The sequence below is a fragment of the Dermacentor albipictus genome, chromosome 7, assembly GCF_038994185.2.
Source record: "Dermacentor albipictus isolate Rhodes 1998 colony chromosome 7, USDA_Dalb.pri_finalv2, whole genome shotgun sequence".
Taxonomy (NCBI): domain Eukaryota; kingdom Metazoa; phylum Arthropoda; class Arachnida; order Ixodida; family Ixodidae; genus Dermacentor; species Dermacentor albipictus.
This window is the reverse complement of record NC_091827.1, coordinates 28877458-28890011: the sequence shown is the minus strand read 5'-3', so window position 1 is coordinate 28890011 and position 12554 is coordinate 28877458. Positions and strand designations below refer to the sequence as shown.

Below are 12554 nucleotides of genomic sequence, written 5' to 3'. Positions count from 1 at the left end.
TGGATAACCTGAAGTTCAAGGTACGGTACAGTACGTTCCTGCTATTTCCAAAAAAAATTAACATTATGCAAATATACCAAGCGGACAAATTACGCAGGGCGTACAGAAGCAAAGCCGCATTAATCAAAGTGCACCGCAGGGCCCAGGCGACACTACGGAAACGGTCGGCGGCCAAATCAACCCTTCTGTGCCTGCCGCGGTAAGCTTTGCGACTATGGCATTCCTAGAGACCGTGGATTTGATCCCAACCACGCAGCCGCATTTCGACGGGGGCGAAATAGAAAACGCACGTGTATTTAGATCTTGGGACCAGTTAAAGAACATCACGGTGTCAAAATTAATCCGGAGTTCGCCACTAAGGCGTGCCTCATAATCCGATTGTGGTTTTGGCACGTACCGCCCCATAATCCAATTCAAGTTTGACACTTCTGCCACGGTGCGATGTGCGATGTGAGGCAATGACAATGCTCAACCCTCTCAGAGGTTGTGAAATATGACGCGCAACAATGCCTCAACCGAACACCTCTCCCTGTGTGTTCTGCGTACTACGCAAACAGGAGTGGTGCACGCAAGGTAACGTTTAACATCAACTCACCACTCTCGTGTTAGCCTAAACGTTAACGAAATCAAGCTTTCGCCGTCAAAATCCCCGCGAATTATCCTCAATCAAAGCAACGGCACAGAAAGTTTTCTTTACATCGATTCCCACAGGGCGCGGGATCTGCATAACTTTTTTGGCGACTGACAACCCGAGAATTCGGAAGACGCTCTAGACCACAAAACTGCACCCCAAACTGCGCCTCCACGCTCCAAAACAATTCCCGAGAGACCACGACATTTGAAACGCTATCGCCTGAGCAGTGACGTCACTGAAATAAGGAAACGTGATTGGCAGGTGCATCTATACAGACTGAGTTGGACAGCGGTGTATTTGGCGCTACATTCTTATTCTGCCGCCGACTACACAGCGACACACGCATGCGATAAGATCGGCCACGCTGGATGTTAACCACGACAAAGTTGTTGAAGTAGCTGTCGAGGTTGTAGCCTGACATGAGCAGTGAACTCCCCCGGGCCCCCTTGGGGGCGAGCTCCACCACTGGAATAGCTGGCGCTGCCATCGGCGTGACGTCGTATGAGGGATGACGAGGACACGGTGGCCGCGTCGGCTGCTTCGGAAGCGCCAAGTAAGCGAAATGAAAACGAAAGTTTAAAGTCCCACCTGCGCTACGGTTCTGATTAAGTGGGGAGGTTTTCCCGCTTCGGGTGCGCGCTTGACTACACTCGAAAGCCCTATAATAGGTAGTGGCTGCCTTTGAAGGCTTCCGGCGTGGTATAGGCTTACTGCTCGGTGTAGCAGTACTGACCGTACACAACGGAGCCCCGGTGGTCAGCCTTCAGACGTACCCGCAGGACAAGAAGCTGCGCGAAGCTTGGATCGCGAAACTAACCGGCAAGCAGCCCTCGGCAACAACTCGGGTGTGCAGCAAGCACTTCCGCAAGGAAGATTACTGCTATGGCGTCGGGGTTGCGATGTTCGGCGAGTAGCATGCAGAACGCGCGCACTGAGACGGTCGCCCGCGCGCGCTGCCAGGCCGATGTCACGAAGCTTTGGTCTATGAACTTGTTGATGCTAGATACTGGCAAGTTCACTGAATTGGAAAGACAACGGTAAGAAGCACATTAAAGAATGGCGTTGCATATGCTCATGCTTGTGTAGCACCAAACGATGAAATGTACTATTAAGAAAAAGATGCAGCACGTAATTAATTGCTCGCTGAGAAGACCCATCAAACATACAGTGCGACGGACCTTACGAAATGATGATATTGAAACGTCCAAGACTTTAGAAGGAAAGCGAAAAACAAGACTGAATCGTCGTGGTGGGACATCATAAGACGCCGCCTTATAGGTGTCGAAGTCCCCAGTTATAACGGAATGATTTTTGAACAGCTCTGACAGCGTCCACACAACAATGGCTGCGTGTGTACTGTCGAATGCTCATATGCTGCGGCGTAAAGCTCACGGCACGGTGCAAAAACGCGCTCGCAGCGAAAGCGAAACGCTGTGCGCGGACATGCATGCAGACGCGCAGTCGGTCGCTTCGAACCCGTGCGATCGCTGCAATGAGGCTTCATTCCGTTATGCTCCATTCGGTTATACAGACAGTCCACTATAACATATTTTACACAGTTCGCTCTCAGCGATTGCCGACCTTTCACGCAAGAGAAGACGGTTCGGCGGACTCCGTCGCGGCGACCGAGCGCTGCGGGCGTTCACTGTACATATTCGGTAAAGGAATAGCTGTTAGGAATGGCCGTACGGGGTGGCAACGTGCCAGCTTTCAGACCGCTGCACGTGTTCCAAGCCCACCAGACGGGGCGCCCTTCAGAGAACTGCGGGTGACCGGCAGCCACGTGGCACGCGGTCAGCTCAGGAATGTGGAACTCCGCCGCGCCACCCGGGACTGAGCAGAGTTCTACAAAGCCCTCTGACGTCGGCACCGAGAGCTATGCGGCACCGAGAGTTCTACGAAGCCCTCTGACGTCGGCTCCTGGCTCGAACGTGTGAGCCTTTGGGTGTGGGGGCTCGAACGTGTGTGCCTTTGTGTGTGTGTGGGCCGCTCTGCGGGGGGCGGCTAGTTTACAATGCCTGGACGAAAGTTTCCGTCCACTGGGACTCCGTCCACGGGGCCCTCGAACTATGACGTCAAGCGGAGAGGATATAAGCAGCGTTTGCTGCCGGCTAGGGTGTGCTCGTCGTCGGGAGCTGAGTGCTCGTTGTCATGCTCGAAATGTAGTAGTGAGCTGTGTGCTCGTAAACTGTTTCCTGTATGTTAGTTTTGCGGGCTCCATATGGGAGTCGCGCTAGATTGCCAATGCATCTTGCTTAAAATGTAATATATGTAAATAAATCCTGTTCACCGAGTTCCTCTCTACCACCTTCAACTACTTCAAATGGTGGCAGCGGCGAGGTCGTCCGACGACTCCTACATCTGGTTGACAGCGGTGGGACCGTCCGACGAATCTAATATAGCGTCTGTAAACCATTCTGTGCTCTCTGTTTGACCAAGATCACTATTTTGATAGTAAAAAATGGAGGCTTTCCAGGAAGAGCTTGTCAGACAGGTGCAAGAGCTCAAAATGAGCTAAACAGGGAGCGTGATGCACTGAAGGTAGTTGAAAAGAGACTTGAAGCAGCCGAGGAAAAGCTGAACAGGCCCGCCATTGTGAACGAGAATGTGCGTGACAATGGAACGCGGAACTCCGACGCGACAGGCGAGGGAGTGTCACCAGGGTACGTGGAATTCGTGCAGCGTGATGAAGGGCTAGCTGGAAAGAGCGGCAGCTACCTCGAGGCCGCCGCGCGAAAAAAGCAGGAGCCCAAGGGACTATGCCCCTTGTCGAGTTCGAATCACGCGGAAAAGGGCAAAGGGAAGCAGGGAGAGGTAGGAGAGAGTGAAAGGGTGATTATCGCCGGCGACTCAAACATGGCTAGTTGCTCAAAAGCAATTGTGGAGAGGGTGAAAGGCGATAAAAGAGTGGCGGTAGGGACATTTCCAGGGCGGACACTGAGTTCTGTCATGGAGCGAGCAAAACAAAAGCTCGCAGAAAATGCCCAAGTGCGCAACCTTGTCATAGTAGCAGGTGGGCTAAATGACGTCCTAAACAGGAAAGGGACTGGTCTAGCCCAGCGCTTGGCGAAGGGGGTGGACGACTTGCGCGAGCTATCCCCTCAGGTGCAGATCGTGGTGTGCACGATGCCGGAGGTGCCTGTATGTGACAGTCACGTACAAAGAGCCATAATGGCTGCTGATGAGGCAGTATGGAAAATGAGCCTTTCTAGGTGGTCGAAGTAAACAGAGAAGTGAGAAGGTGTGGTGGTTTTAAACGAGAAGGGATACACTTCAATTACAGGCTGGCACAAGAAGTGGGCTGGCGAATTGGTGGTCGCGATGTTGCGTTTTAACGCGATAGCGTTAAGGAGCTCGTGTCGCAGAAAAGCCGGTGTCGTCGGCGTCGGTGTCGGCGTTTGCGGCGTTGACCGTGAGCGATAAATCACGGCAGGCGCTTCATAAATAAAAAGCAACTTCCAAGATTGGTCCGGTGGGAATCGAACCAGGGTCTCCGGAGTGTGAGACGGAGACGCTACCACTCAGCCACGAGTTCGATGCTTCCAAGCGGTGCAAACGCGCCTCTAGTGAATGCGGTGTTGCCTTCGAAACGAGCCGTGGTAAGTTCTACTGCGGTGTATATCGGTAATTATGAACATGTAACGTACAGAAGTCACAATTACACGAGTTGCGAAGTGCGTTTCCGCTGCATTTCTTCTGCGCTTTCCGCACACGCAGTGCCATCTCGCGGCAAACACAGAAGACCCCCTCCTCTCAATGTACGGCGCTGCCCCGACAGGAGGCGCGCCGCGCACGCATTGGGACCGCTGCCAGGCGCGTCGCGGGACTCCCTCTCCCCTGACGACGCTTCGCCGTGCTCCCGGTTTAGATCACTATCTATCTCTCTGCCCGTGCCGATCACGACGTTTGGCTGGCGTAGATCGTTTCCCCTCCGAGACACCGAGTTCTTTGGTTCGTTCCGTTCGCTCAGGCGCACGTTTCGTTGCCGCGCCGAACGCTGCGTTGCTCGACGCTCACCGCGTGATAGGTGGGCGCTAAGTCCGATGCGGGGCGCATCGTAAGTGATCGCTGTGCCGTAGCGCATTGTCGACCCCTTGGCGGGTCGACGGGAACGCTGTCGCGTCCCACTCTTGAAGGCGAAGCTTAAGCGTCCTCCAATTTTTTTAGGGGCCCCCCGGGCGCTCAGGAGGCCAGAGTAGATAGTAATGAAGAAGGTCCCCTAGGGGAACCTCAGAAGAGCATCTCCGTCGATAGCAAGAAAAGGAGGAAAGCAAGAAACAGAGCTCGCCATGCAATAGGCTACATAAACATGCAGGGCGGCAGAAGAAAGGAAAAGTGGGCAGAGATTGAGGAGCAGTTAAATAGAGAACAAATAGGGGTGTATGCGGTTACAGAAACGCACCTTAGAGACTCAGAAGAGCCGCCAGTTATTGAGAATGTTTAGGAAGGGAGCAACAGAACAGTCGGAAAGAAAGGGAGGGGGGTCGGAATGCTCATCCATCAGGGAGCCAAATGGAAAAGAGTAAATTCAAGATGTCAAGAACATCTTTGGTTATCAAGTACAATGAGTGGGAAAAAAACTTAGCTGGGTGCTACGTATTTGTAGACCGGAAATAATTGCACAGAGAAGAATAAGGAGTTAGTGGAATGCATAAGCCCTGATATTAAGGGTTTTGGGAATGGTGCTGAAATTCTCCTATTAGGTGACATGAATGCCCACATACAGGATTTAGATGGCTATACCGATAACAACGGGAAGTCAATGCTAGACCTTTGTGAGCAACAACCTTGTTATCGTGAATACGGGGCCTAAGTGTGAAGGGCAGATCACGTGGGAAGTGGGAAATCGGTAATCGACCATTGATTACTGTCTGATGACAGAAGGAATTCATGATAAGTTGAGAGAAATGGTCATCGATGAGGAAGGGTTTAACAGCATAGGGAGTGACCATAAACGCATCATATTGAAAATGGGATATGTAGTTGGGAAAGAGAGCAAGGAGAGCAAAATGGCCAGTCCAAATTTGAACGCTGAACAAATAGCAAATACAGTCACTAGAGTTGAGGAAGAACTTGGCAAATGGCCAAGTAAAGAGTGGGAATATGGTAAGCTTATAAGTGTAATAAAGACAGAAATACGGAAAGAGAAGCAACATGTTCGTTGGAAAGGAAAAAAGAAACCGAAAAGCTGGGGGAACAGGGAGATACGAGAAGCGATCGCCGAACGACAGAAAGCATCTCGAGAGCACAGGCAGGCAAAGAAGGCGCAATTGCCGCAGAATGAAGTAATCAGTAAATGGGAAATATACCGGGAGAAAAAGTCTATGGTTCAAATACTGGTGCAAGCAAAATTAAAAGGTGAAAGTGAACGTTGGTTGTCAGAAATACGTGAGAAAAAGAAGGTCGCACATAGAATAATTTGGAACCAAATAAAATTATTAGGCAGGAAGTCAACAACAATGCAACATATCCTAGACGAAGATGAAAACAGACTGGAAGGAGAAGCGGTAATAAATTACATCCGAAAAGTAACAGCCGAATCTTTCCAAGGCAATGACGAGGTTGTACTTGAAGGAAAAAAGAGCATGAAAGAGACCCAAGTAGAAAAGGAGCCGGTGCTGACAAATTTCAACTGGAAGAAAGCGGAAGAGGAAATTCCTAAGCGCACAGCCACAGGGCTAGACGAGGTTCGCGTCAGGCTGATTAATGAACTAGGACAAAAAGTAAGGAAGCTCTGGTGAAAGCAGTGGAACAAAGTTTAAAAGATAGACGAATACCAGACAGTTGGTGACAAAGTAGAATGAATTTAATTTATAAAGGCAAGGGGGGGGGGAAGATATAAATCACTCATATAGACCGTTGACCATTACATCAGTAATATACAGCCTAGCAATGCAGGCAATCAAATTAAAGCTTCAAGCTTGGGCAGAGAATAATGGCACTTTGGGAGAACTTCAGAATAGTTTCAGAATAGGTAGGCGTTTAGATGATAACTTATTTGTTCTTACTCAGGGTATTGAAATATCAAAAGTAGGAAGCAGACCGTTGTGTGTGGCCTTTTTAAACATTACAGGAGCCTATGACAACGTAGACCGCAACATTGTGAGGGATATTCTGAAAGGGGAAGGCTTAAGGTGAGGATTGTCTACAGCTTTTGAGAGAGATTTACCTAGAAAATACCGTTTGCGTTGAATGGGAAGGGATGAGAAAGTTCATATCAACAAGGGACTGAGGCAGGGGCGCCCTTTATCCCCGCTGCTGTTTATGATGTACATGGTGAGGATGGAGAGGGCGCTAGAGGGAAGTAATATCGGGTTTAATCTCTCATACAAACAGGCGGGTAAAGTAGTTGAGCAGCAGCTCCCAGGTTTATTTTATGCGGATGACATTGTGTTGCTAGCTAACAAGCAAAGTGATTTGCAACGTCTGGCTAATATCTGTGAATGGAAGGCAACAATTTAGGTTTTAAATTTAGTGTTAGAAAATCGGGTGTCATGGTATTCAATGAAAACAGTGAACAGACAGTGGAGATACAGGGCCAGGAAATAACTCGGGCAACAGAATATAAATACCTTGGTATATGGATAAACGAGGGCAATAGATATATGGAAACACAGGAAAAAACAATAACAGTGAAGGGGATGAGAAATGCAGCCATACTGAAGCACAGAGCGCTATGGGGATACAATCGGTACGAGGTCCTCCGAGGTATGTGGAAAAATGTAATGGTTCCAGGACTTACTTTTGGAAATGCGACTGCTTGCTTTAATTAAATCAGGGGTACAATCAGGACTCAATGGGAACCAAAGGTCAGTGGGTCGCCTCGCATTGGGCGCTTACGGGAAGACTACAAATGAAGCTGTGCAGGGCGATATGGGCTGAACTAGTTTTGAAGTGAGGGAAGCTCGCAGTAAAATTGAGTATGAAGAACGCCTGAGGAATATGGAAGAAAGTAAATGGGCTGGAAGAGTGTTCAGGTATCTGTACAGGAAAAACATTGATTCACAGTGGAGGAAAAGAATGAAGAAGCTTACCAGCAAGTATGTGGCCTGTAGGGTGGGCAAAATAGCAACAAAGATGGTCAAGCGGAAAGTCAAAGAGGCTGACATAATCTGATGGGTGGCGGCAATATGGAAAGGAAACCTGCCATGAGTAACTACTTAAGAGGAAAAAACGAAATCAGGAAAGAAACAATTTATGATAACTCAAAGGGAAGCTCATTACTTTTCGAAGCGAGATCGGTATGCCTTTGAACACTCACGTATAAAGCGAGATATAAGAAGGAACAAGAAGCGTGTGCTTGCTGCGGTAAACTAAGGAAACTATGGAGCATGTTTTATTAGATTCTGAAGATGTCTACCCAGCGGTCGATTTAGGCACGACTGGCCTCCTTGAAGCCTTTGGGTTCAGCGGTAGCAGTGGTAAACATGTCCGCAATAGGCATTAGTAAGAGGCGATTGGAGGATTGGTGGAAGAAAAGTGGGGAAACGACAAAAGACGGCGACGTACAAAATCACAGTTCGCACTAGGGGATCAGAAAGTTTGGGTGTGGTAATTCATGGTTTTCTCATCTTTTTTTATTATTGTTTAACTTAGGTAGGACATCAGGCAGTATAATAGCAAGAGCTTGGAGGCGCAACCCACCGCCCCGTTCCAAAGGAGACGCTCATAACATCCATCCATCCATCCATGGCACCGGCCATGTGGGGAAGAAAAAGAACCAGAAATCTTGCCTTCTCGCACATCGTTCGCCGCAAGCGTTTCCGGTAAGGATTATCGTTACATAAGCTGCTACCGTTGCATTTCGAGTGTCTTCTCGATGCTGGTGGCCTCGTGAAGGAACTCTTCTACGGTCTTCGGTGGGCTTCGTACCATTGCGCCGAAAAGTTCTTCCTTCCCACCATGCATGAGAAGGCGGACTTAGTTCTCCTCACGCATCTTTGTTCTCTCTTTGTTCTCCTCGCGGGTCAGCTCCGAATTCTACGAAATTCATGTGATGTCGGTTCCGGACCGGACCATGAAACTGTGTGTGTGTGTAAGCCGTCCCGGAGAGAGACGGCGTGTTTACAATGACTGGACGAACGTTTCCATCCCCTTGGAATCAAGGGGGGACTGAGTGTTTATAAACCGCGGTTGTACGGATGCTCGACACACTTTCTTAAGCAGTCGTGTTAGACTGACGTACTTTCTCTCGCAGTCATACTAGACTGATGAACAGCATGTAAATACTGTAAATAAACCCATATTCCTCGTTCTTGATGAGAAGCAGTTTTTCCCTTCATCAACGTCCTCAGCGTGGATAAGTTGGACGATGGCATGGGCCAGCTACCTTCTAATTCATGCCGGACTCCAGTCTTGACAACGATTTAAGAACGGTGGGATGGAGCCCCCAATCCTGACACCACATGTCCACCCCCAAGCCCCCACCCCCTCTTCTCCACCTTGTTCCCAGTCAAGTGTGTGCGCTCCCTCCCCCCCCACCACCACCCAAAAGGAATTCCTGGCTATGTCGTTGATATAATAACTTTACTGAGAAACCTATTGCTTTGGCCATCCTGATACCAAAACACACACACACGCACGCACGCACACGTGCACACGCACACACACACAGACAGAAGCACTATGGCAGGCAACTGTTCAACTTATTAGAATCCTAGTAAGTGACTGCAGTAAAACTTGAATTCATAATAAAGCCATAAAATGCTTTGCGAAAATTTACAAAATTTGAAAAAAAAAGAAATGCAAGATGTTAGGTCTGAAACTTCAAAACTCTTGCACCAAGGCTGAAACTACAACTCTGTTAAAGCATCCGAGAGCATTTTTAAAGCAAATAAAATAAATGTGTCAAATTAAGCCTGCATGTAACAGCTACGTCAGTGAAGAGAGTTAAGCAAAACTTTATATCCTTAAAAACGGCATAGGTCAGAGGCATAAACAGCATATCAAGTGTTTATTGCTAACCTTTTGTGTGGAACTCTACTGCTGTAGTTTTTGACAATGTTAACAAGCTCCATCAACCCTTACCAAAGCTAAGGTTCTTGCTTATTCAGTGTAGTGAATTCCCATGAAATCAGTCCAGCAGCGATCAAACAAGATCAATTCTTTTGTTCCACACATATTTGGATAGCCAGTACCCAGCTGTTGTCCCGAATCTGCTTTTTGTGTGTCCTGATGAATCATAGTTGTTGAAAGCAATGAACAAAAGACACTGCAGTCCCCTGCCTTATCTGCCCTATGAGATATCAGATAACGGGGCGGGAATATGTGTACATGCAGTCTTATCTACCTTTCAGAGTTACTAGTGCAATAAATATATATATATAGACCTCCCCCCCCCCTCCCCTGCCCCATCTTTGCTGTCCCAAATATGATATCTTCTCATGCCATAAACAGGATAGATACAGGCACACAGGGAAGACCCTAACCATATATGTGGTCATTCAGGTGCTCAGATTGCAGTGAAACACCCACCCGAAGGAAAATTTGCACATGCTACCTTCACGGTTTTCCTTGTGTAGACTCATTATAGACATAGACTTTCTACCTTCCCCAAAACATACGTATTATATGTTTGCCCAGCTTGCAACGGGGTAACAATACGGCTGCAAGGGGCAAGTGAGAGGTGCTTCGAAACCACACCACAATAATAGAGGTAAATTGGGTAACAATGAAGGGGGCGTGTCAAAAACTTGAACAAGACAAATGTTCGTAGGAAGATGGAGACTTGAAGCGATTAACAGTGGCTGAACAAAGTTATGTCACCGGCTCCAGCAACATTTCTTGTTCAATCACTGTTTGTCACCAACTTGGTCCTATATGATGCATAGCTCACAATATTTTCAGTGCCTTGAATTTGTAATTCGGTTGACATTTGTTACCAGTTCTCTTTTCTTTGCCAACATTGATGAGTGCGGCGAAATGGGTTTGTTGGTCAGTCATCTTCTAACTTGTAGGGCAGGCACAACGACAGAAACATAAAGGATACATTATCTGACATAACAAAGTAAATTTAAAATGTTTCACGACAACATTAAAGCATGCAACGTGTATATACTTACAACGAATATTGGCTATAGCAAAGGTATTTTTGTACTGAGTGAAACTTTAGGATAATGAAGTTTTACTATAAATAGTTTTTATGTGACATCACAAACGCAGCTTCTCACGATGCTAGTACCTGAACACGGCAGCCATGATGACACTGGTGTACCATATCAAAAAGTGTACATTGTTTTGCTTTTTGACAGAGACTACTTTATTTCTTCAGCAGATTATCACTGCTATCGATTTGTCAGTTGGCACAAGATGAGCCAGTTGTGCTGTCACGTTTCGTGTTTACGAAGCTTCTCAATGCACTAGTAGTAGTAACCGGCATGGTGGCCACGATGACACCAATGCAAACCATACGCAGGGTGTGTCCCAGCTATCAACACTGAGATTTTAAAGACGGGCCATTCTACACGAAGATAATAAACAAGTACATATTGTTCACAGTCAAGTCGAGTAGCCGCCAGTAACGTTTTGTTGATACCATTTGATTTAATAATTAATTGCAATAAGCTATCTTTTAATTACTGCTCTGAATGCCATGCTGTCAATCAAGAACCATAGTGAAATTGAAAGAAACTTAAAACTGGGGTGTTTTCAGCCAGGCACTTTTTGCCTGCTTACTTTTTCCTGCTTATAAAGAAAGCTCGCGGAAAATATCATGTGACTAACCATCTGCCCGCATCAAAAAGCAGTGCCTTCAAACAAGCTCCGTAGCAGTTAGTCCCAGAGCTGGCACTTTATCTGGCGCTCCCTGCCCAAGACCGCACGGTGTGACTGATCGTCCACTAACTCCTGTGGAGCTAGTTTGAAGGCACTGCTTTTTGACGCAGGCAGAGGGTTAGTCAAGTGATCTTTTTCATTTTTCGCAGGCTTTCCTTATCAGCCGGAAAAAGTAAATGGGCAAAAAATGCCTGGCTGAAAAAAATTCGAGTTTTAAGTTTCTTTCAATTTTCTACAAATTCTTCATTGACAACACATCATTCAGAGCAGTAATTTAAAAAATTTGGCAATTGTAATTAATTATTAACTGAATAGCATCAACAAAAAATTTACTGTCGGCTGCTCTACTCTACTGTGAACATGCATGCGGTTACCTTCGGGCAGAATTATGCCTTTTTTTTCAAGTGCGATGCTTGATAGCTGGAACACCCTGCATATGAATCTCCGTGTGTTGTGTCATTATCATGCACTGCGTGCTAGAGAAGTACAGTTACTGGTCAATTTCACATTCCGCCCTTACCTTGGTCATATATGAACTGCTTGTGCTCTCCAAAACCAACGCTGTCGAGCCATCTGAACACTTCCTCTTGGTCCTGCTGCTTGATGAACTCGTCACTCTGTCGTATAGCGAGGAACGTCAACACAAGCGTGGCCAGGGCGCACAACACTACCGACGGGAGACGTGCAGCGAGCCATATGGACGGATGTGACATGAACGTGACTGTTATGCCGCTGTCCCTCGACGATCCTGAAAGAAATGGCAGGGGAAATTTGTTCCCGCCAACTCTGTCTTGCGATTTCGTAATGCTAACATGCTGTCTCAATGCTCCACATATAGTAAAAATGGTAAAGTCAAGAGGGAGGTCATGAAAAAAAGAGTGTAAGGTGATAGTTAAGTCAATGCACGCAACCATGTCAAATTTGCACGACTCTCTGGATTCAAGGGTATGGCTGTGGTTTTCATACGCAGTGTTCACGGCTGCTATATCCGTTAATTGTTTGTGGCCCGAACAAGACAGAGGCTTGCAAGAAGGTGGAGACATGGAAGTAATCAACAGCTTGACGTACAACATCTGCCTCTGGCTGGAGCGCAACGTTTAGACAAGGGGACTTGTTAACAGTGCGACAATGTCAATGACCCGTCCTG

At 47.4% G+C, this 12554-nt stretch overlaps 1 protein-coding gene across 2 annotated transcripts in view; it reads right to left on the bottom strand.

Moving 5' to 3' along the window:
* LOC135917477 (apoptosis-resistant E3 ubiquitin protein ligase 1) overlaps nucleotides 1-12554 on the bottom strand; it is a 97470-nt gene that overhangs the window by 83520 nt on the left and 1396 nt on the right. For both annotated transcript variants that reach the window (XM_065451043.1, XM_065451042.1), the window contains exon 2: nucleotides 11928-12155. In XM_065451043.1, the coding sequence (XP_065307115.1) occupies nucleotides 11928-12120 (193 nt within the window). In that variant the 5' untranslated portion in view covers nucleotides 12121-12155. The remainder of the gene's footprint in view (nucleotides 1-11927; nucleotides 12156-12554) is intronic.